This window comes from Euphorbia lathyris, chromosome 3, assembly GCF_963576675.1.
Source record: "Euphorbia lathyris chromosome 3, ddEupLath1.1, whole genome shotgun sequence".
Classification (NCBI taxonomy): Eukaryota; Viridiplantae; Streptophyta; class Magnoliopsida; order Malpighiales; family Euphorbiaceae; genus Euphorbia; species Euphorbia lathyris.
In genome coordinates, this window is record NC_088912.1 from 68,563,424 (window position 1) to 68,587,985 (window position 24,562).

General features: G+C 36.7%; 2 protein-coding genes across 2 annotated transcripts; one reads left to right on the top strand and one right to left on the bottom strand.

Annotated features, from left to right (window-relative positions):
• Positions 1-1,227: 1,227 nt before the first annotated feature.
• LOC136222018 (protein REDUCED CHLOROPLAST COVERAGE 3) lies at positions 1,228-12,280 on the top strand. Its single transcript, XM_066009496.1, has 23 exons — positions 1,228-1,511; positions 1,599-1,663; positions 1,739-1,831; positions 1,920-1,992; positions 2,907-3,251; positions 3,471-3,535; positions 3,802-3,933; positions 4,027-4,068; positions 4,165-4,680; positions 4,896-5,044; positions 5,921-6,425; positions 6,543-6,605; positions 6,686-6,787; positions 7,006-7,323; positions 7,401-7,493; positions 7,585-7,686; positions 7,782-7,886; positions 8,319-8,452; positions 8,770-8,953; positions 9,070-9,201; positions 9,487-9,599; positions 9,684-9,765; positions 10,268-12,280. The coding sequence occupies exons 1-23, from the start codon at positions 1,442-1,444 to the stop codon at positions 11,975-11,977; spliced, it is 5,193 nt and encodes a 1,730-aa protein (XP_065865568.1). The 5' UTR covers positions 1,228-1,441; the 3' UTR covers positions 11,978-12,280.
• Positions 12,281-12,869: 589 nt separating this feature from the next.
• Positions 12,870-17,980, bottom strand: LOC136222706 (uncharacterized). The gene is made up of 7 exons (XM_066010437.1): positions 17,873-17,980; positions 16,475-17,632; positions 15,787-16,048; positions 14,723-15,339; positions 13,818-14,590; positions 13,537-13,664; positions 12,870-13,479 (listed from the first exon to the last, which is right to left on the bottom strand). Exons 1-7 carry the CDS (start codon positions 17,978-17,980, stop codon positions 13,187-13,189), a joined length of 3,339 nt encoding a protein of 1,112 aa, XP_065866509.1. The 3' UTR covers positions 12,870-13,186.
• Positions 17,981-24,562: the final 6,582 nt, after the last annotated feature.

The following is a 24,562-nucleotide window of genomic DNA, read 5'->3' on the forward strand; positions in this document are numbered from 1 at the left end:
CCGAACCAATCTAATGATAACACGTGTATCTAAGTACAAACATAAATATCTATAAATACCGTCAAGTTCAAGAAGGCAGATACACAATTCTAAATACTAGAATACTACTACATTCTCCTAAATTACGTATTCCCTATACTAATTTAGGCATCAGAGAGGGTTTACCGGTTACCGGCCCATGTCTGACAGTTTTCTATCTTGCAGGTGATTATAAGTTTCAACTAAGGAGCATTCAAGGATATTTCGATATCATTTGGTGCGGTGAGTGTGGATAGAAGTTCGTTTCAGAATGGCCTATGTTTACTAGTCTATTATTCATCCCGGCGGTGGAACCTGTTTTTCAACACGTAGCTCCACAGGTTATCCAACCTATTGTTCACTCACCAGTTCCGATCAGTCGAAGGAATGAAGATATTCCAAGTTCTTCAGTTGTACCTCCACGTGGCTTGACAGATTCTAGCAATCCAAGTCCACCTCTGTTTGTTACGCCTGCTTTGGATCAACAAATCGAAGATTGTTTAGGATATCTAGATCCTCAACAAAGATGTTTCATGGATGGACTTATGAAACATCTTTATTTTTAAAATGACATGAAATAAAATGAATATTTAAAATTATTTTTATATCATCTCATGATTTTACATGTCATTTTTATTAATAAAAATAATAAAATTACAACTCATACTTGCAAACGCGAATCGAAATTACTATATTGTTATAAACATATTATATGACCCCAATATGATATTACCAGACTTTCTTATGATTCATATAACATTTTGATAAAAACTATGGTATAAAATATTTAAAAATAGTACCGTATTCTCTTATATTTTTAAAAGTCATATTAATCTACGTACATAGTGAAATTATATATGACTCGAAAACACGAGACGAAATTAATACTAAACCGATTAGATTAATATGATTACGACAAGAAAGGTTTTGGATTGAATTAAAATTGACTCGTTTTGACACGATACAAACACGGACACGGACCCGGATAATTGTGAACTGTGATATTAATGAGCCTAAAGAAACTTGGTAGGCGTTACCAAAGAAGAGAAACAAATGAAAAAACAAAAACATGAGGCGCAACAGAAAGATACAGGTGTCAGTCAATCAACGGTCACAGAGGTTGGGCCCACTAGTTTTGTAATCGTCCTAAAATGGTGCATGGGCTTCTCTTGTTGTTTAGAGAGGGGGAAAGGGTGAGGGTGAGGGTGGGGGCAATCAAGGTTAGAGGCTAGGATTGCTTACATATCTTCAAAACCCAACCAAAACCCCCTTTTCTTATCCTATCTCCTCTTCCTCTTCTCTTCTCACAACCATTTCACTCTTTTTTTCTCCTCCTCCTCCTCCTCATCCATATAATCTCGACTCGACCTACCTTCTTATATTTCCTATTTCTCTTCTTTTTCATTTCTCTCAGTGCACAAAAATGGCCCCAAGGTCTGGGAGAACCAAGTCTAATAAAGCCAAGTCTGAGAAGAAAAAGAAAGAGGACAAAGGTATTTCCTATTTCCTCATAGATAGATAGATAGATAGATATTTCCAATTCTAATTCAATTTTGATTTTGATTTTGATTTTGATGCAGTTGTTGTGCCCAGTCTTGTTGACGTCACAGTCGTCACTCCATATGACACTCAACTTCTTCTCAAGGTATACCAGATTTCAGATTCATTTTCATAATCAAACTTAGTTGGCTGACTGTTTTTGAGTTTTTTGATTTTGAAGGGTATATCCACTGATAGGATTCTTGATGTGAAGAAGCTATTGGCTGTGAATGTGGAAACATGTCATCTCACCAACTATTCTTTATCTCATGAAGTATGTCGATATGCATTTTTTGTTAAGTTTTTATTGATTAATTTTTGACATATTTGATTCAATTGATTTGTTGTTAACTATATTTCAGGTTAAGGGGCAGAGGTTGAATGACAAAGTAGAAATTGTGAACTTAAAGCCTTGTTTGCTAACAATGGTTGAAGGTAGGTGAAGACACTACCAGAAATTCAGGCTCAACAAACTAACCCATGTGAATCTCATTTTTATTTATTTAATTCATTAATTAATACTTTCTGTTTAATATGCCACTCTATTACAGTTAGGCCATCATTTTTTAATTACTCTCGCTTTTATCGTTGTAATTTAAAATGACTCCTCTAGGAAAGGAAATTTTCCTTTTAACATAATTCTTGGAAATAAAATCAATTTATTTAGAATATGGCCGTAAAAGGATCTCCGTTCCAAAATATATTAGATTCTTTCTGTAATTGGCTTTGGCTGTAAATGTCCTAATATATAATATAATAGTTTAAATTTTCATTGGCAAGTCCGCTTGGGTAATATGCAAAACGGCATAGTATCATGTGCGGAGTCAAGCAGCCGGTGCTTGACCGCCGCCTCCGATTCTAGGGATTTATGCATTGCACGTGACGTGACGCAGGCCCCACGCCAAGAGTGGGGACAAAATTCCGCCAAAATCTATGAACGTTTTTCATTTATAAAATTTCTTTCTTTACTATTATTCTAATGATTGTATTTTTTAATTGCATTTTATAATGGGAAAAAATGTTTTCCGCTGGTTATTCTAATGATTGTAGTTTTTAATTAAAATTGATAAAATGCTACTATATCATATTTTAATGGGTTTAATTCGTTTATTAGCGCTTTAAAAATATTCCTAAAAAAATATTCCTATTATTAGAAACGTTATATTTTTTTGACCAAAAAGAAAACATTTATTAGACAAAATAATTATTTTTTTTAATGAAATTTGTAAGTCTAATATAACGGACTTTTTTTAGTGATGAAAAGAAAGAATATGTGCATATTTACAATTTTCTTTGAAAATAAACAATAATTGAGATTGATTTACATTTATGCCACTGACGTTGTACAGAGGACTATACTGAGGAAGCGCAAGCCGTATCTCACGTCCGGCGGCTTTTGGACATCGTGGCTTGTGCCACCAGGTTTGCAAAGGGCAAGCGACCATCGTCGCCGACGGAATCCAAATCTAAGAAAGCTAGCAACAATGCCAGGCCGCAACATAGGATACCTCCGCAGTCCGATGGCATTGGATCTCATACTGCATTGTCGCCATCACCAACCACTACACCGACAGGTGCTGCACTTTCACCGGCCCTATCAGAGAATATGGACATGGCGTCGATACACCCTGCTCCGAAGCTCTCCGATTTTTATGAATTCTTCTCCTTCTCTCACATCTCTCCTCCCATCCTAGGTAATCGTGGGCTTCCTTTTCCCCCTTTTCCCTTTTCTTTTCTTTAGTTTACAATTTGGAGTATGCAAAACGGAGGAACAAGAAAGAAAATGAATGACATATCGATGATAGGAAAGAGACTGCTGAATGTTAAGAATTCTTTTTAGAATTTGTATTTTATTGTATTCTTTTATTTTCCAATCAAACACAGCTCGGTAATTTATGATTTTCCTTTTCCAGATTTGAGAAGGTGTAATAGTAAAGGTAGCGAGCAGAGGCGCGAAGGCGATTATTTTGAAATTCAGGTACATTACTTCGATTTAACTTTTTTTTTTTTTTAATGATTATGTATGTAATTTTGATTTATCTAATGGAAACATCTTGATTTTAGTCCTCGCTTTCCGTCTCTTGTAGTTCACCTTCACATTACATTGTTAATAGAAGACACTATAAGCAGTATAGGCTTTTTTTTTTTTTTTTTTTACTAAAATAATTATTTAAAGCCGTTTTAGATTTATCTTCCTTTAGCCAACTGAGTTTGCTGACCTGCAGCTTGACTAAATACATGCAGATTAAAATCTCAAATGGGAAACTTATTCAAGTGGTTGCTTCAGCGAAAGGGTTCTATACTGTGGGAAAGCATTTTTCGCAGAGCCATTCCTTGGTGGATCTTTTGCAAAATCTCAGCCGAGCTTTTGCCAATGTGGGTACTTTAAATTGCTCATTTAAATATCTACTTGGAAGGATTTAGTTTTATCTTTTCTACTACTTATGATTTGGTATTTTGATACTGCAGGCATATGATTCCCTTATGAAAGCTTTTGTAGAACATAATAAGGTAAGACTTTTAAATGCATGATGTTGATAGACAGATGTGATTATATTCAATGATTTTTTTTTTTTTTTTTTGAGGGCTCACTTAATTTTCTTCCAGTTTGGTAATCTTCCCTATGGATTTCGTGCAAATACATGGCTTGTTCCTCCAACTGTTGCTGAATCTCCAGCTCTACCTGCAGAAGATGAGAGTTGGGGTGGGAATGGTGGAGGGCAAGGAAGAAATGGTGAGTATGATCTTCGATTATGGGCCACTGATTTTGCAATATTGGCTAGCCTACCATGCAAGACTGAGGAAGAGAGGTTGACACGAGACAGAAAGGCCTTTTTGCTTCACAGCCAGTTTGTTGATGTTGCAATTTTTAAAGCTGTTGGAGCAATACGCCACCTCACTGATTCCAAATTATTTGCAAGAGATGTTCCAAGTTGTAGCTCAGTCGTCTTTGAAGATCGTGTAGGTGATTTGTCCATTGTTGTAAAACGTGATGCTGCAGATGCAAGCTTAAAGTTAAGGGAAAAAGTTGATGGCAATCAGTTATCTGGTGCCTCTACTAAGGAAGCTGCTCGAAGGAATATACTTAAAGGGATAACTGCAGATGAGAGTGTAGTTGTTCATGTAAGCATATTTTTGTTTTTTCCATTAGCCTGATAAGCACCCAGTTCTTGTTCACATGTGTATCAGTCTTTGATGCACATGGTAGGTCGTCTCAACTGGGTGAAATTTCTACCTCTTTCATAATAGTAGAACTCTAAGTTCATATTTCTAATTAGATTTATCATTTATAAACTTTTATAGACGAAACTGCTGAATCATGTTGAAATTTTTCACAGGATACATCTACACTTGGCATTGTCATTGTGAGGCATTGTGGGTACACTGCAACAGTAAGAGTTGTTGGTGAAGTGAAGAAGAGAAAGGCTGAAGATATTGAAATAAACGATCAACCGGATGGAGGGTCTAATGCTCTTAATATTAACAGGTCTGAACTATAAGCTAATTTTCTCTCAATCGGAATGATAAACTGACCATTAGTTTCATAAATAGGAAATGTATAGGAAACTATGTAGACCGGAAGTAATAAGGATGCCCTTGGTTCAGCTAGTATAAGGATGCAATGGATTGGGTACCAACTACAACAAGAATATATGGATAAATAATAAGATGCTGGAAATTTATTTGCTATCCATGTCAGATCCATGCAGTGATGGATCTAGGACTCACTGACTGGGGGTGCTCCAATGTCTACGGGTGCTTAATTGAAAGTTTTTAGGTGCCTTTACTTTACCTTAATTTTTTTTTTTTAGCTCCATACGTAGGTTCAATGGAGTTTTCAGCATCTAGTGGGTGCTAAAGCCCCCTCTCGACCGCCCTATACCCATGAGTTGTATGTATTCATGTATTCCCCAGGCAATGTTGCAGTGGCTGTTGTCATATAATTTGCGGGTATGGGATTTTTAATTTCCCGTGTCTTGGATCCTTATCAAATAAGGAGCTCATATATATATATATATATATATATATATATATATATATTCCAGTGTCTTGGATCCTTTTTTTATCAGAATCTGGTATTTTGTAATATGGGCTTTAAGGTGTGTGTTTGTGTTTTTCCCCCCCTTCCTAATTTGACCAACATTACCAGTTGAAGTGAGAGCTAATATGGAGCTAGAACATGAAACAGTTGATTAAAATAAAGTCATGATGTTAAGCTTATGGTTGTTCCAGTAAAAGATAGGATGCTTCACAATCTTCCAAAAACGTTTCTTTGGAGTACAAGATATGTTTATCCAGTCAATGTTCTCCTGTTGACTTAAATATTTCACTGTGAACTTAGAGGGTGCAATGTCTTTTGCAGCTTAAGGGTCTTCCTTCATAAATTGTCTGTTGCTCAATCACCTGAAGGTCAGTCACCTCATGGTACCTTTGATGATTTGGAAGCATCTAGATGTCTTGTGCGACAAGTAATCAAAGAGAGTTTAACCAAGTTGGAGAAGACAGCAATTTCTCCTGAAAGGTCTATTAGATGGGAGCTGGGTTCTTGTTGGTTGCAACATCTGCAAAAGCAGGAAACTCCAACTGATGCAGATTCTAAAACCTCTGAGAAGCTTACTGCGACTGAACAGGCTGTGAAAGGTCTTGGAAAGGAATTCAAGTTTTTGAAGAAGAGGGACAAAAAACCTGGTGTTATTGACACCCTTGAGAACGAAGAAAGTAGCATTGACCCATGCAGACTAAGCATGAAAACTGATGAAGGACAACATAGCATTGTGGAGTCTAACAATGAGAATGAACTGAAGGAATTCATTTCTCAAGAAGCCTTCTCGCGTTTGAAAGAAACTGGAACTGGCCTTCATCTAAAGGTTTTTGAGAATATTCTTTTCGTCATACATTCTTTCTTATTTCTGTTATTCTAGTATTTCTAGCCGGACCTACATTTCCTGATCTTTTTGGATAAACTGTTTTCCATCAACATTCAGTCAGTGGAAGAGCTTATGCAAATGGCATACAGATACTACGACGAAATTGCTTTGCCAAAGCTGGTATTATTTTGTTTATACAGTGATTTGTATTTATAAATGGTTTTGTTATAGCTTATGATCTAGATCTCATTCTTCATTAGGTGACAGATTTTGGCTCACTAGAACTTTCCCCTGTTGATGGACGCACACTGACTGACTTCATGCATCTAAGGGGACTACAGATGCGCTCTTTGGGCAGGGTGGTAAGTGTTCTCCCTCTCCAATTCTGTGCATCATTCTCTCATTTTGTGCACATATCAGATATTTATTTGGGAAGTACGTTGCAGTCCTTAAATGCATCTCATTGTAACCATAAGATGCTTTTGGAGAAGATTTATGTCTATGTCATTGAACATTTTTAGATGTTTTATGTTGTAGTTGTAATAAGCAAATTATATTGATCTTATCTTGCTGTAAACAGGTTGAATTGGCAGATAAGCTTCCCCATATAAGATCACTTTGCATTCATGAAATGGTTACAAGAGCTTTCAAGCACATAGTTAAAGCAGTTATTGCATCCGTGGACAATGTAGCAGATCTATCTGCAGCCATAGCTTCATCTTTAAATTTTTTACTTGGATCCTACGGCATGGGGGATAGCGACCAAAATATGAAGGATGATTATGATCTCAAATTGCGTTGGTTACAAGCATTTATTCTCAGAAGATTTGGTTGGGAATTAAATGATGAGTTTCTGCACTTAAGAAAGTATACAATTCTTCGGGGACTTTGTCATAAGGTAATCTTTTTCTAACATTGGCTGCAAATATATCTGAAATATTGTTTTTACTAATGACTGTTAATTCTTTTTACTAGGTTGGGTTGGAATTGTTTCCAAGAGATTATGATATGGAATGCCCATACCCTTTCAGAAATTTTGATGTTATCAGCATTGTTCCAGTGTGTAAGGTTGGAGTTTTCTTCTGGCAATCTGAAAATCTCTGTCAATATGGTATTAGCAAATACAAGATTGTTTAAATGTTTTTGCTATTCTTCACAGCATGTAGGATGCTCATCAGCAGATGGACGAACTTTATTAGAGTCATCAAAGATAGCTCTTGATAAAGGAAAACTAGAAGATGCTGTTAATTATGGAACGAAGGTGATAATTTATTGAATGGATGCAGAAACACTACATTGTTTACTTTCTTTAATTAGACACATTTAGACTCATACTATGGTCTGCTTGTATTGAAGGCACTAGCAAAGATGATAGCTGTATGTGGTCCTTATCACCGAACCACTGCAAGTGCTTACAGTCTTCTAGCTGTTGTTCTTTACCACACTGGAGATTTTAATCAGGTAACAAATACCTATCTGCTACGATCAGCTTTGTTTCAGGAATTTGATTCTTGTCAATATCATTTCCCTTGAGCAATAGATTAATAAAAGGAATCTGTTAAGCCAAAGGAAAGCATTGATTTCAGAGTTGTTAGCATCTCAAAGAAAAGAACTTCAAGGTTTTAATGGCTATTGAAGAATCAAAAGTAGATAGCAAAAGGTTCTGGGGCTACGTTAGATCTCTATGGATAGATATTTTGTTGAAGTTATGAAGTAATTCAGAAAAAATGCTAAATGTTTTCAATATGTGAAATTATCATGATGCTTTAATTGCAATTACAGGTGGATTCTACCTTCTTGGTCATCTGGCATCTGCATCCACTATAACTTCCTGTGGATTTAGTTTTACTTCTGTATTTATTTATTTATTTATTTATTTATTTTCCTTGTTAGGCTACTATATATCAACAAAAGGCGTTGGACATTAATGAGAGGGAACTTGGGCTTGACCATCCTGATACAATGAAAAGCTATGGTGATCTTTCTGTGTTTTATTATCGTCTTCAACACATTGAGTTGGCACTGAAGTAAGTAGAAAAGGTTACTAACAGGGCATATTTGTTTCCTTGTTTTATTGCTTAATGGCCTAGCCATCACTAAATGATGCCAGAAAAACAGTTATTCAAAAGAAAGTTATTGTTCAATCTCTCTTCTCAATTTAGGTTGTAATTGATTACTTTTCATTTTGAACTGAATGTCTTGTAAAAGTCAATGTTTAATTAAATCTTCGCTTTTACTTCTGTTCATTTATTTTTATATTTTTAAATCAGTCCCAGTTAAATATTTGCTGTTTGATTTTGCAATTTATTTGGTAACTATGATTAATCCTATTTGTCATTGGCAGATATGTAAATCGTGCATTGTTCCTCCTCCATTTTACTTGTGGACTATCTCATCCTAATACAGCAGCAACATATATCAATGTGGCTATGATGGAAGAAGGCATGGGCAATGTTCATGTTGCTCTAAGATTTCTGCATGAAGCTCTGAAGTGCAACCAAAGATTATTAGGAGTGGATCACATACAGGTTTATCTCTCTTCCTGCATCTTTGGAGAAAATATATTTGTATGCTAATATCAACTTATAATGAGAAGGAAAATAGGCTGAGAATTTTGCATACTTATTATCTTTTTCTTCAACAGACAGCAGCGAGCTACCATGCCATAGCCATAGCTCTATCATTGATGGAAGCATATTCCCTCAGTGTTCAGCATGAGCAAACTACTCTTAAGATACTTCAAGCAAAACTTGGACCAGAGGATCTTCGTACACAGGTAACCAAAAATTACATGGTCATTATCTTTGTTGACTCGTGAGTCAGAATACAGCATTGATTTCCACGTGTTAAGAAAACTGAAAAGTTCATTTGATTGCATCACCTTTTGATCCAGGCCTGTGTTGTTATCCTAGCCTCAAGTCTGCGAAGGCTTGTTAAAATTTCATAGTTATTATAGCTTTTCTGTCTTGCTGCGAGGCAGTATTGGCTGCTTGAGTTCTTCTGTTATCTATTGTTGGAGAAAGCTAAGCTTACTGATTGAGGTGTAACACTTATGATGCAGGATGCTGCTGCATGGCTTGAATACTTTGAATCCAAAGCTCTAGAGCAGCAAGAAGCAACGCGTAATGGCACTCCAAAGCCAGATGCATCCATTGCAAGCAAAGGTCATCTTAGGTATTGATGGTATTCTCCACTTTACTTGTTTTTTTAGAAATCCAACTGTAGCTTGGGGAACCAAACCTTGTGAATTTGTTGCAGTGTATCGGATCTCTTGGATTACATTAGTCCTGATCAAGATTCTAGAGGAAGTGATACACAGAAGAAACATCGGCGCGCGAAGGTAATATATGTCGCTTGCTTATTGGAACTGTCAATCACAGAAATTAGCCCGACAGCTTTTTCTTTAATAATGTGATTTTGAATTTGATAATGGAATCTGTTGATTGCATCCATATTGATCTTGTAAGTTAACCACTAGTCGTAATAGGATTAAAAAGTTTATCGTAGGCATTGACTAGCGGTTGATTGAATTCTTGCACAATTCAGTTTGATGTCAACAGAGATGTATCTGGGTAACCCTGCTTTGTCCTTAGCCCTTGAAATAAAAAGGGAAACATCAGCTTGACATTCCTTGGTGCTGGCGAAAAGTCATGCTAATTAGACTTTTCTCTAAAAGTGGAAACCTTTGATTTTGCTTTTTGGCTAGCCCCGGTTTTAAGTTTTCATTCTTCAATAGTTTCATTGTAGCACTTCCCATTCTAGTGTATTTTCTACTCTCCAAATCTTAATCTAATATATTACTACTTGAAGAAAATAAAGTATCTTTTTCTAAAATTTTACAGATACAGCAGTTTAGTGACAAAGCTCATCAAGACGAAATAATAGATGTCGCAGTCCATGATAGGTTGGAAAATGAATTATCTTTGGCTGGTGTTAATGCTGAAGAAGTAAAGGTGAACATGGTACAATCTGAATCGGAAGAAAAGGATAAGGCTACATACAGGGTGATGGCTGCAAATGAAGTTGAAGAAGCAGCATCCGATGAAGGCTGGCAAGAAGCCAACCCAAAAGGCAGGTTGGGATATGCTGGTGGTAGGAAATCTGGTCATAGACGGCGACCAGCTCTTGCAAAGCTAAACATAAATCGTTCAGAATACTCAAATTCCCGAGAAAGCAATCATAGGCGGGAGATTGTTCCATCATCACAGAAAGGAATTCACAGGGCTGTTGCAGTGGAATCAATACCGCTAAAGCAATCAAAAGCACGAGGTGTAAATATTGTTGAGGATTCAAATAAACTGCAGGCGAAAGCTAGTGTGCCTAAAACATTATCTTCTCCAGGGAGCCTCACTGCTATGGCTTCTAAATCTGTATCATACAAAGAGGTAGCTGCTGCACCACCAGGTACAGTTTTGAAACCAGTGCTGGAGATGGTGGGAGAATCAAGGGAGAAAAATCAGGAAACCCGAATATGTGGGGAAATGGTGGAAGAATCGAATGAGGAAAAACATGAAACCCAAATAGGTGTGGAGATGGTAGAAGAATCAAATGAAAAAATTGCTGAAACTCAAATATGCGGGGAGATGGTTGTAGAATCAAATGAGAGAAAACCTGAGATCCAAACAGATGAAGGTGATGATGTGCAGGATGAAGGTGAAACAGATGGAAATCAGGATAGTGGAACTCACTCAGAAAATTCTGGCTCTGAATTTGATGAGAGTTCAAGCTCTAATCAGGAGAAATCCAGTGAAACAAATGGAAGTAAGCTTTCAGCAGCAGCTGAACCATTCAAACCTGGTCCAATCTCCGTTGTTTACCCACTAAATACAGTTGCTATGACAAGCATTTATGATGTAAGAGCTAGTCAAGGTATGCTAGCAGAGCCAGTGGCTCCTCCACCTGCTGCCAGAGTTCCTTGTGGACCTAGATCCCCGTTGTACTATAGAGCTACTAGATCGCACCGCATGAAGCAAGGTTTGCTGAAATACCAAGCTCCCATGACATTGCCTTCCAGAAGCATGAATCCTCATGCACCGGAGTTTGTTCCTAAAAAATCTTGGCAAACAAATCTTGGACATGGAGATTCAAGTGTTCTGAAAGAGACCAGCAGGGCAGAAGAGGAGAATCTGAAAATGGACTCTGGAAGTGAAGTCAAAGGTCGTAGTTCAAGAAAAACCAAGTCTGAGTCTGAGAAGGCAGAACTTGCTAGGCAGATACTTCTTAGCTTCATTGTGAACTCAGTTCATCACAACGTGGATAACGGAAGCGAGCCTGCAAACACTAAGAAGAAGATTGAGACCTCTGGAAGTTCTTCAGATGCAGTGGCAAATGACAGTGCTATTATAAAAATTCTATACGGAAATGAAGGAAAGACAAATCCTGTTACCGAGTCCAATGAACAGGAACAGTTGAAAACAGAAGATGTAAATACAAAGAAAAATAGTGATGGTGAAGGATTTATTGTGGTTACGAAGCGGAGAAGAAACAAGCAGTTCACAAATGGGGTAACTGGCTTGTACAATCGACAATCAATCTGTGCTTCAGTTCGTTGAAGAGAGGGAGAAGGCAGAGATTGAATTCATCGGAAAGGTCCTGTAGTTTTTATGCAATTTTTTTTCTTTCTAAATATGACAAAGTTCATTGTGTGAAGTGTGCACTTCTAACACAATAGAAATGATGGAAGATGGTGGAAGCGCTGAACGTATCATCGTAATCTGTATTTAAATCCAAATCTGAAATCTGTATGCTTAAAAAACCTGGTACATTCTAATAATCACTGTAAAAATCTAAATTTTCTCTTGTTTAGAGATTTTGTTTGATGAATAAAAGGCTGAATTGGCAACTTATACTGTTAAGCCGAGAGAACAGTAAACAAAATGAAGCATATCAGAGTTATTTTAGCTATAGATAGAGTGACAAAACCAAGTGGGAATGCTTTTCAACACATACAGAATTAACGCTACAGATACAGATACAGATTGGGCACCACCTTCAGTTGCAGTGTTGGTCATAAAGTTGAACATCAAGGCGTGGGGGTAAGAACAACTTCCAGAGGATATTCGTTTTGCAGGACAATAGCTTGTGCTTCTGATGTGATATTGGTTATGAAAAAGAGATAATAACCAAATCAACAAGTTTTCCCGATCTATCTTAAGGAATTAATAGAATCAAATAACAAACATAAATTGGTGATAACAAACCAATCCCAAAGAATTAAAGACAATGAAAGGAGATCTGACCTTACACATTCGAATAATTAAATTGGAACCTGAGTGTTTGGCGATTCACAAGTACCTTACCAAAATACTTGTTCACGATCAAGATAATATTGCAAGAATGATGACCCGGTCTCTCAAACTCACAATAAAGAATTCAATCCCGGATTGAAAATAATTACCAAAGGAAAAGAAGAACTTTTGTTCATAAAAATATTGATTTCTGATTGATAAAAATAATGAAGAATACAAGCCTTTATATAGGCTACAAAATAAACCTAAACCTAAACTAAAAAGGAAGTTGAATCCTAGTGCACCAAGGTAAAAGAAATCCTAATTAGACAAGGAAAAACATTAAATTCGTTTTTGTCATTTAGAGCCCAATTTCAGCCCGCTAATTAACATTATTTGGGCCTTTTAATTAGCTAGAAATAAGCCCAATCAAACCTATAAGGTTATAGTATTAATTTTAATGAGTCCCAATGGGTTTTGCACATGCCAAACACATGCAAGTCCAAAGCTTCTCTTAAAATATGATCAACCTTTTTACATATCACTATTATGGGCTTGAGCTTGGATACAACACAAAAACACACCATCTTTAATGACTTCGCTAGAATTCATTCCTTGTTTAAAGAAGCTCAAGATGAGTCCATTAAGCATTTGTTGGTCTTTCTTTGCACGATTCTTCGTCATAGGTCCAATTGACAGCTCCAATGGATCCCTCATGCTTCTACTAGGCTCCTTAACTCCAAGCTCCTTTGTTCCATGCTCTTGTGCTTTTGATATCACATCATTCCCTCTCTCTTGAAAAGGATTTGTCCTCAAATCTTCATCTCCTACATCAAACAAAGATAAATCAGCCACATTAAAAGTTGCATGCACACTATACTCACCTGGCAAGTCGAGCTTGTAGGCATTATCCCCAATTCGTGCGACTACTTGAAATGGACCATCGCCTCTAGGATGTAGCTTTGATTTTCTCTGAGCGGGGAACCTTTCCTTGCGCATATGCAACCACACCCAATCACCGGGTTCAAATAGAACACATTGTCGACCCTTGTTAGCTTGCTTTGCATAATGCTCATTCTTCTTCTCCAGTTGTTGTTTCACTTGTTCATGTAACTTAAGCACCATTTCTGCCTTTTTCTTTCCATCTAAACTTTTCCTTTCATCAACAGGCAAAGGGATCAAGTCTAATGGTGTCAAAGGATTAAAACCATAAACAATTTCAAATGGTGAGAAGTTAGTAGATGAATGTATAGCCCTATTATAAGCGAACTCAATAAATGGTAGGCATTCTTCCCATGACTTAAGATTCTTTTGAATAACTGCCCTAAGAAGTTGTCCTAAAGTTCTATTTACTACTTCGGTTTGACCATCAGTTTGAGGGTGACAAGAAGTAGAAAACAACAGTTTAGTCCCCAATTTATTCCACAAAGTCTTCCAAAAATAGCTTAAAAACTTAGGATCTCTATCACTAACTATACTCTTTGGCATCCCATGCAGACGAACAACCTCTCTAAAGAACAAGTTAGCAATATTAATAGCATCATCAGTTTTATGGCATGGTATGAAATGTGCCATCTTAGAAAAGCGATCTACAACCACAAATATGGAATCATTACCTCTCTTAGACCTAGGTAAAGCCATCACAAAATCCATGGATATAGCAGTCCAAGGTTCATTCGGCACAGGTAATGGAGTGTATAAACCATGAGGCATAACTCTAGACTTAGCTTTCTTACAATTAATACAACTAGCACATATTCTTTCCACATCACGTTTCATATGAGGCCAAAAGAAATGTTCAGAAATCATGTCCAAAGTCTTAGCAACCCCAAAATGCCCCATCAAGCCTCCACCGTGGGCTTCCCTCACAAGAAATTCTCTATGTGAACATTTAGGCATGCATAATCGATTATCTCTAAATAAGTAGCCCTCATGTCTATAAAATTTTCCAAAAGCAGTAAGTTCACAAGCTTTATAAATAGATGCAAAGTCTAGATCATCAACATATAATTCTTTGATATACTCAAATCCTAAACACTTAGCATGCATCACATTCAATAAGCTAACTCTCCTACTTAATGCATCAGCAACTACGTTTTCCTTCCCTTGCTTATACTTAATCACATAAGGAAACGTCTCTATAAATTCCACCCACTTGGCATGTCTTCGGTTCAATTTTTGTTGACCCTTAAGATGTTTCAAGGATTCATGATCGGTGTGGATCACAAACTCTTTAGGCCATAAATAATGTTGCCACATTTGCAAAGCCCTAACTAATGCATAGAGTTCTTTATCATAAGTGGGATAGTTTAAGGTTGCACCACTAAGTTTTTCACTAAAGAAGGCTATAGGTCGACCCTCTTGCATTAAAACAGCACCAATCCCTACTCCCGACGCATCACACTCAATTTCAAACGATTTATCAAAGTTTGGAAGTGCTAAAACGGGGGCAGAAGTTAGTCTTGCCTTAAGCATCTCAAAAGCATCCTCTTGTGCTTTGCCCCACTTAAAGCCAACATTCTTTTTTATTACCTCGGTTAGTGGTGCGGCAATGGTACTGAAGTTCTTCACAAACCTCCTATAGAAACTCGCCAAGCCATGAAAGCTCCTCACCTCGGTAACTGAATTTGGCGTTGGCCACTCTTGAATGGCTTTCACCTTTTCAATATCAACAGAAACTCCTTGTGCTGAAACAATAAAACCCAAAAACACAACTTTCTCCATGCAAAATGAGCACTTAGAAAGGTTAGCGTATAATTTCTGTTCTCTCAAAACATCTAATACAACCTTAACATGTTCTATGTGTTCTGCCTCAGATTTAGAATAGATAAGAATGTCATCAAAATAAACAACAACAAATTTACCTATAAACTCTCTCAAAACATGATTCATTAATCTCATGAAAGTACTAGGTGCATTTGTTAAACCGAAAGGCATAACTAACCACTCATATAAACCATGCTTAGTCTTAAAAGCCGTTTTCCATTCATCTCCTAATGACATGCGAATCTGATGGTACCCACTCTTAAGATCTATTTTAGTGAAAATAACAGCCCCATTTAATTCATCCAACATATCATCTAACCTAGGGATAGGATGACGATACTTTACCGTGATTTTATTGACGGCTCTACAATCGATGCACATCCGCCAAGTTCCATCTTTCTTTGGTACTAGGATGACTGGTACAGCACACGGACTCATAGATTCACGAATCAACCCTTTTGCCATTAGTTCCTCGACTTGCCTTTGTAGTTCTTTTGTCTCCTCAGGGTTACTTCTATAGGCTGGTCGATTTGGAATTTGTGCTCCGGGAACAAAGTCAATTTGATGCTCAATTCCTCGAATCGGGGGTAACTTATTAGGCATCTCTTCGGGGAATAAATCCTTGAATTCCTGCAAAAGAGGGGAAATACTAGAAGGAAGGTTAGACTGACTTACAGAAGATAAACAAAAACTCTTACAATAAAATAATAATAAATTTTTGTTTTCAAAATCAGCTTGCTTTACATCCCTCAATTTAGCATATAAAGATAGATTTTGGCTTTTGTTAATGCTCCTCTCTTTTTCTCTCCTCTCACCCTCATTTCTCGACCTCACTAATGCCTTTTCACTCACCTCTTCTCTCTTCACACCCTCACTGATTTTATCACTCTTATTTTCTCTCGCCTTAACCTTTTCCCTTCTCACAGATTGTTCTTGTAACATTCTTTGCATGTAGAGCTGATCTTGAAACACTTCAGCAGGTGATAAAGGTGGCAAAATATACTTCTTCCCATCCTTAGCAATAGTAAATTTATTTGTTCGACCATGATGTAGTGCTGATCGATCGAATTGCCAAGGCCTCCCCAATAACACATGACATGCTTGCATAGGTACTACATCACATAATACCTCATCAGAAAAAGAACCAATAGAAAAGTTCAGAAGCACCTGTTTAGTAACTTTGAGTTCGTTACTATCATTCAACCATTGTAACCGATAAGGATTGGGATGTGGAATTGTTGATATCCCTAATCGGCTTGCTAACACATTGCTTACCACGTTGCAACAACTTCCTCCATCAATAATTAGTAAGCATGTTTTTCCAAGTATGTTGCAATGAGCATGAAAGATGTGCTCTCGTTGCTCAATGTCACCACTCACTCCCATCTTCAATGTTCTACGAGTGACTAAGTTAACTCCATGTCCTCCTTTACTATCCACCTCTTCTATATCACTACAATCTTCTAAGGTGGGCATATCATCTGATTCATGTTCGGACTCACTTTCGGATATTAACTCACCATGCTTCATAACCATCGCCTTTTGATTCGAACACTCTCTTGCATAGTGCCCTCTCCCTTGGCACTTAAAACACACAATTTCACGAGTTCTTGTGGGTTTTTCAGTAGTTTTGTATTTTGGAGTAGTTCCACCAATTTGCAATTTCCCAAATGCTTTTGAATCAACCTGAGGCGTTTGGTCACTTTTAGAGCTAAATTCAGATTTAGTTTTGAAATTACCTCTTGGATCTGACTTCCATGGAGTGGAAGTAGTGCCTTTGAACTTTGATCTCCCTTTCTCAACCTCTTGAAGTTGTCTCTCAATTTTTATCGCTTTATGGAGCATCTCGTCCATGTGGAAATAAGTTTGTAGCTCAAGAGGGTTGCGAATCTCCCTCTTCATTCCCATGAGAAATCTAACCATGGTAGCTTCCTCATCTTCTTGTATATCAGCTCGGATTAGTGCCATCTCCAATTGTTTGTGATAATCTTCAACAGATTGGTTACCTTGAGACATGGATTGGAGTTCTTTCAACAACTCCTTATAATAGTGAGCCGGCACAAATCTCTTTTTCATGACCTTCTTCAATTCACCCCATGTTCTTATGGGTTCATCACCATCTCTTTTTCTTGTGCGCTTTAATTGGTCCCACCAAACAGCCGCATATTCAGTTAGTTCGGATACTACAAGTTTCACCTTCTTCTCCTCGGAATACTCATGTATGTCAAAGATTGTTTCAACCTTTCGTACCCAATCAAGATACGCCTCTGGGTCACTAGCTCCTCGAAAAGTAGGCATTTTAAGTTTGATAGCATTAAGATTACTATCTTTTCGATCGTTACCCCTTTTTCGGTATCCAAACTGCTCCTCCTCTTCAGACTCGGATAGTTCATCATCAAAATTCAATCTCCCGCGTCCTCCTTTCTTTTGGCTTGATTTCTTTTGGTTTGAAACCAAATCAGCCACAATAGCCCCTAACCTCTTCATCTCACCTACAATAGCTTGTTGCCATTCTTTAGAATCAACATCGTTAACGTTGTCCTTTTTAGGTTCGTTAGACATGACAAAATATATAAAGAATGAAAGAAAAGTGAAATCTAGTCTAAAGCAAGAAAAGAAGAAAAAGAAAGTAAAAGAAGTACCTCACAACCGGTTCAATCACTCTTTTATATTATCTTGATAGATCACAAGGATTATCTCGGGTAATATAAATGCCAATGAAGCAAAAGAATGACAAAATAAAGTAGAGCAGAAACTAGAAGTAAAGAAGACTAATATTGTAACGATAACCAAAGTTTAGCACACTAAGAATAGAATAAAAGACGATTTTCGAAGAAGAGACAAATGTTTGAAAGAAATTTTAAGAATGTGTGTTTAGCATGCAAATTCTAGAAAACTTGTAACTTTAGTACAAACAATGAGCCGATTTTTTTTTTTCCTTTTTTTTCTCTTTTTTTTTTCCTTTTTTTTTACTTTTTTTTTTCTTTTTTTTTTTTTCCTTTTTTTTTAAACTAGATTGGAATTGATTAACAAATTAAACTTGCACTAATGATTTAGCATGCAAAAAAAAATTGAAGAAATTCACACACATAAATGGGTTTGGCTAGTAAGAATAGAATCCAAAAATAATCAGTTCGCTACAACTAAGAACCTAAATAACTAGATGCAAAGATATGAGGAACTCGATCAATAATTAAAGACTCTAGATTGGGGTAATTTTTTTTTTTTTTAATTTCGACAAACAAAACAAAAACAACAAATTCCTTAAGAGCCAAAGCTCTAATACCAATTGATGTGATATTGGTTATGAAAAAGAGATAATAACCAAATCAACAAGTTTTCCCGATCTATCTTAAGGAATTAATAGAATCAAATAACAAACATAAATTGGTGATAACAAACCAATCCCAAAGAATTAAAGACAATGAAAGGAGATCTGACCTTACACCTTCGAATAATTAAATTGGAACCTGAGTGTTTGGCGATTCACAAGTACCTTACCAAAATACTTGTTCACGATCAAGATAATATTGCAAGAATGATGACCCGGTCTCTCAAACTCACAATAAAGAATTCAATCCCGGATTGAAAATAATTACCAAAGGAAAAGAAGAACTTTTGTTCATAAAAATATTGATTTCTGATTGATAAAAATAATGAAGAATACAAGCCTTTATATAGGCTACAAAATAAACCTAAACCTAAACTAAAAAGGAAGTTGAATCCTAGTGCACCAAGGTAAAAGAAATCCTAATTAGACAAGGAAAAACATTAAATTCGTTTTTGTCCTTTAGAGCCCAATTTCAGCCCACTAATTAACATTATTTGGGCCTTTTAATTAGCTAGAAATAAGCCTAATCAAACCTATAAGGTTATAGTATTAATTTTAATGAGTCCCAATGGGTTTTGCACATGCCAAACACATGCAAGTCCAAAGCTTCTCTTAAAATATGATCAACCTTTTTACATATCACTATTATGGGCTTGGGCTTGGATACAACACAAAACACACCATCTTTAATGACTTCGCTAGAATTCATTCCTTGTTTAAAGAAGCTCAAGATGAGTCCATTAAGCATTTGTTGGTCTTTCTTTGCACGATTCTTCGTCATAGGTCCAATTGACAGCTCCAATGGATCCCTCATGCTTCTACTAGGCTCCTTAACTCCAAGCTCCTTTGTTCCATGCTCTTGTGCTTTTGATATCACATCAGCTTCAGTCATATCCACTGGCTTATTGTTCGGAATCTCTGAAGCAGCGTAGCAGCAAGACTTAAATTCAGAACCTGCATTGCCAAATTAGTTCCAGAGCGAGATCTTCTCCCTGCACTAAATGGCAAGTATTCAAAATTCCAGCCTGTAACATCTAAGTGCGATTGATTGTCGGTAAGAAATCTTTCAGGTAGGAATTGATTAGGGTTTGGCCAAATGTTAGGGTCTCTATGCAAGTTCCAGAAATTCGGAAATAGACTGTGCCGTGTGCGAATAAAATATCCTAAAATATGACAAGCTTCTGCTACTTCTCTTGGTGCTCCTAATGGAGCTGGAGGATGTAATAGCATAAAAACTACTGAGAGCATAACATCAATGAAATCCTTGTTTGTATCTTCAAATTTGTTATCTTTCAACATATGTTGTTGTTGAATCCAATCCAAGTTGTATCCACAATGGAAGCAAGTCTTGATACTTTGAACAAGTAAGGGTCCATGGTGTCTGAAATGCATAGATAATACAGAGTACTGACAGATACTCTTTTAGCTTCCACTCACTTTTGTCTCCCATTTTCTACAGTTTCACTAACACATTTTCCATAAGCTAATCATCTTGTCTTGTCAAGCACAAGCAGAAGCTCAGTATAAAATGGAATATTATCTCATTTTTGTTATGTTTGAATTCAATTTATCAATCATTATTGCATTGGTACTTGCTATCTGGCTTAATGGATACTATGCTTACTTTTATTATTATTATTTACTATTTCTAAATTCATATTCCCTGAATAGGGCAGGATTGGAAATTTAAATTTTATGGTAATGTTAAATTCACTATAGATGGAGGGGCAAATAATTTATTACTGCCCATTTTTTTTAGGGAAAATTACAAAACTAGGTCAAATAGGAGGTCCATTTACATATTTAACCCATTTACTAATCTTACTACATATCTAGACTGATTTTGTGTGACTTTCCCATAATACCCTCAATATTTACGCGCGGCTCGCTCTATCCCGTCTGACTTCGCATATTCGACCATATGCGAAGCCTGCGAAGCTGATGTTTGGATTTACTTAATGAATTTAGTTCGCATATGCGAAGCCTGCGAAGCTGAAGTTTGTTTTGCTTGATGAATTTAGTTCGCATATGCGAATGCTGGATATGACTTGAAGCTAATTCGCGAAGTGGTATATAACAAAAAATGGCAAACAACAACGGATTCTAACATTAAAATCATAACATTATCAAAATTTACAAGAAGATTGTCACAATAACAACATTCAAATCATAACATTATCAAAATTTACAACAAGATTGCTACAATAACAACATTCAAATCATAACATTATCAAAATTTACAACATGATTGCCACAATGAACTCTCCTAACGAATCATTTCAAAGTGAACCTAACTAATTTGGTACCAATCTTGAAACGGATGAGTAATCTTGGTGGGCACCGTGAGACACATCCATCCCAAAAGGTCTGGACTTCCAGACTTTTTGGGATGGACGTGTCCCACGGTGCACACCAAGATTACTCATCCGTTTCAAGATTGGTACCAGATTAGTTAGGTCCACTTTGAAGATTTGCACCATGGGATGGACGTGTCCCATGGTGCTCCCCAAGATTGACAAAACCTCTCCTAACCAACCACTTTAGGAGTGAATGTGTCAGTCTTGGGGAAGTTCATCCCCATACAGGAAGGAAAATCATCTCCCCTGCAGCCCAGTACGCCGCCTTCCAGAAAGAGATATTACGTATTCAACCATCTACAGAAAAAATTAATCGTGTTAGGCAGGGAAAAAGACGATTTTGGTTTCGCGAAATGAAGATTAGCAAAGCATGCGAATGTAAATGTGCAGGGTTTTACTTCGCATATCGATGCTTTCGCGAAGTCTGCGAGGTCAGAAACGTGACTATCTACGTCGCATATCAATGCTTTCGCGAAGTCTACAAGGTCTGAAACGTGAGGATCTATTCGCAGACTTCGCGAACTAATAGATTCGCGAGGTAGATCCATACGTTTCAGACGCTTTCTCTTCGCATATCTTCGCGAAATCAACGATTAACGAAGTAGATCGTCACTTTCCAGGATCGTTCTTTTCGCAAAGCTTCGTGAAACCATCGATTGCGAAGTGAATTCATGAAAAAACGCAGAAAAACCAGATACTTACATTTTTCGTCCCTTTCACCCCGAAAAGCGACAATAACAATATGATAACATGGGAGGAACGAAGGAAATAACGTAGAAAAACCATTTCTTTGATGGTAACAAGAAGAAAGAAACCAAGCAACGAACAGAAAGATGAAAAACCATGGCTTCGTTTTCTAGGGTTGGGAAGTTGCAGAATCAAGAGATGAAGAGATGAAAAAGAGAAATTCATTGTGATTTTGACTAAATGGTGCAGATTTCGTGCAATTTAAAGGAAGAAAGGAAGATCAAAAGTCTTGAAATCATTAATGCAGGAGCAACTTTTCGCATAACCAAGGAGATATGGGGAGCGACGATTCGCGAGTGGTGGAAGTGGGAAGGTTAGGGGTATTATGGGAAAGTCACACAAAATCAGTCTAGATATGTAGTAAGATTAGTAAATGGGTTAAATATGTAAATGGGCCTCCCATTTGACCCAGTTTTGTAATTTTCCCTTTTTTTTACGGAATATAATGTCTAAGGTTGGCCCCTTGAATTTTAAAGGTGTCTTTTTAGCCCTTTGAGCTTTCTTACAATGATCTATTGATCCCCTAAACTTCTTTAAATTGACATATATGGCCTCTTGAAGTGGTTGTAATGATCTATTAGCGTCTTGAACTTGTTTAAAGTGACACGTATTTGAACTTGTCCATTATTCTGCTACTTACACTTAGAGAGATAATTCAAGAGATTAACGAGACATCTTTAAAATTAACAGGTGAATGAGTTTTTCTAACAAAATTCAGTAGCCGTATGCAGGCCATCCCTGGGCATAGGCTGAGATTGCGGCCACCCAGACCCAAAGCCAAAAGGGCCCAAATTTTTTAATTTTAATATATATAGTAATTTTTTTTTTGTTATAAGTGTAGTTATGGCATTTATTCATTCTTTGCCCCAAAGTTCAAGAGCTGTGGCAATTGACAAATCTTGCTCCAATAATTAACTCTGCGGCTAGTCGAGCAAACAACTTTTCTGTTTTTTTCTTTCATGTATGCAGGTTGGTTACTACTGATTTGAGAGAGTGTTTCATGATGGCATTATGGGGATGGTGGAGTGCAAGGAATTTCCTGCTATGGCAGCAAAAGACGGTGCAGGCATCTGCATTAGCAATCTCAGGACGACAAATTTTTGCTGAATGGAAGTTGGTTTAAAAGAGACGGTTTCAGTCAACCCCGTCTGCTGCTACTGATATCAGTTGCTCCTCGGTGTGGCATAGACCGACGGATGGTAAGGTTGGTAGATCTGGCTTTAGTGCTGTTATGAGGGACTCTAATGGTTTATTTGTGGCTGTCCGAACTGCAACTTGTGAAGGACTAATGGAAATACGAGAATGTGAGGCTCTTGCAATTAATCAAGCAATCCGGTGGGCCGTCGAGAAGGATTTGCCACGAATCACTTTTAAAACTGACTCTAAGATTGTTCGTGATGCAATTCATTCTGATGCTATTGATAATTATGAGTTCGGAGATATTATCGCCAACTGTAGATCTTTGTTATCAAATAATAACGGCTTCTCGGTCAGTTATATTAGGAGACAAGTAAATAGTCTGGCCCATGCATTTGCTAGGTCGGCTTCTGATTGTGCTTGTCGAATTTCCTTTGATGTTGTACCGATTTTTATTTTCTCTGCTATGTTGAACTATTGCCGGGGTTTACGGTCCATTAATGAAGCTTATATTAAAAAAAATATACCCATTCAAATCTAAAAGAGGAACAAATAATATGATATTTTAGGTATAAAATGAGTCCAAATTTCTATTTTACACTTATAATTACAAATTTTTTTATTAAGAACCCATTATTTTTTTTTTTTTCAAAAAAATCCATTATCTCTTATTATCTCTTATTTTGTTCAGAGTTCATAAAATATCAGACCGGCCTGCCATATAATGCATTAAGCTTTAAAGAAATTAAATTAAATCGTGCAATAAATATATATATATATATATATATATATATATATAGCACAAAGAATAAGAAAGGAAGGTCAAACAATTGATCACTTTTAGACCCAGTAAGCCCAACATTATATATATATGAGTTTAATATAATTAATTTGAATGATGATCACGACATGATCGCAGATATTAATAAAAAAATGTGGGAACAAAATTTCTTGGTAAGTATCATTTTTTACTTGTTAATATTCAATTAGGTATCTGTAGTTAAATAGCTATTCATTCTTACAGTAAAAATGGAAAAGGAAGCTTCGATCGGTAATTATATTTTAAAACATTCTTTATAAATTGTTTTGTGCGTGATCTGTAAAGAAGTGAGAAGGTGTTTATTTTAACCAACAACTCTCAATGGTTTCTTTTGCCTTCATAGTACGGAATAAATAAAGGGTCTTCACCGAATGAGCCTACACCAAATCAAGCTAATAAGATTTAACAAGCGTAGCAACCGGAAGTTTTAGCATAAAGCTTAACCAACCGGACACGTAGATCAATGGACATTCCAAACTTTAAAGATACATTCTTATTCCTAAAAACACGTTGTATATTACGGAATGGTGAAAAGGGAGTCGGAGCCAATCAATGGTTTACACGTGGAAAGATACTCAACCTTAAATATGTAGATAAATCTCTATAAATAGCCCCAAGACAAACGTCACAAGATACATATTCATTCTCTCAATTACACACTACTTTCAAGTTATCACTTTCCTCAAAGTACACTATTGACTTAAGCATCGGAGAGGAACGCGGACTCCACTCCACTCCCTCCCGAACTGTTT

What these genes read in the sequence shown, in the direction of transcription:
- LOC136222706 (XM_066010437.1), bottom strand. Translation starts at nt 17,980, where the DNA reads ATGTCTAACGAACCTAAAAAGGACAACGTTAACGATGTTGATTCTAAA. An exon ending in GGGCTATTGTGGCTGATTTG is followed by an intron (nt 17,633 to 17,872) that starts GTTTCAAACCAA and finishes GACATACATGAG; the next exon opens with TATTCCGAGGAGAAGAAGGT. An exon ending in TTGGCGGATGTGCATCGATT is followed by an intron (nt 15,340 to 15,786) that starts GTAGAGCCGTCA and finishes TTATTGTTTCAG; the next exon opens with CACAAGGAGTTTCTGTTGAT.
- LOC136222018 (XM_066009496.1), top strand. Translation starts at nt 1,442, where the DNA reads ATGGCCCCAAGGTCTGGGAGAACCAAGTCTAATAAAGCCAAGTCTGAG. An exon ending in GAAAAAGAAAGAGGACAAAG is followed by an intron (nt 1,512 to 1,598) that starts GTATTTCCTATT and finishes ATTTTGATGCAG; the next exon opens with TTGTTGTGCCCAGTCTTGTT. An exon ending in AAATTGCTTTGCCAAAGCTG is followed by an intron (nt 6,606 to 6,685) that starts GTATTATTTTGT and finishes ATTCTTCATTAG; the next exon opens with GTGACAGATTTTGGCTCACT.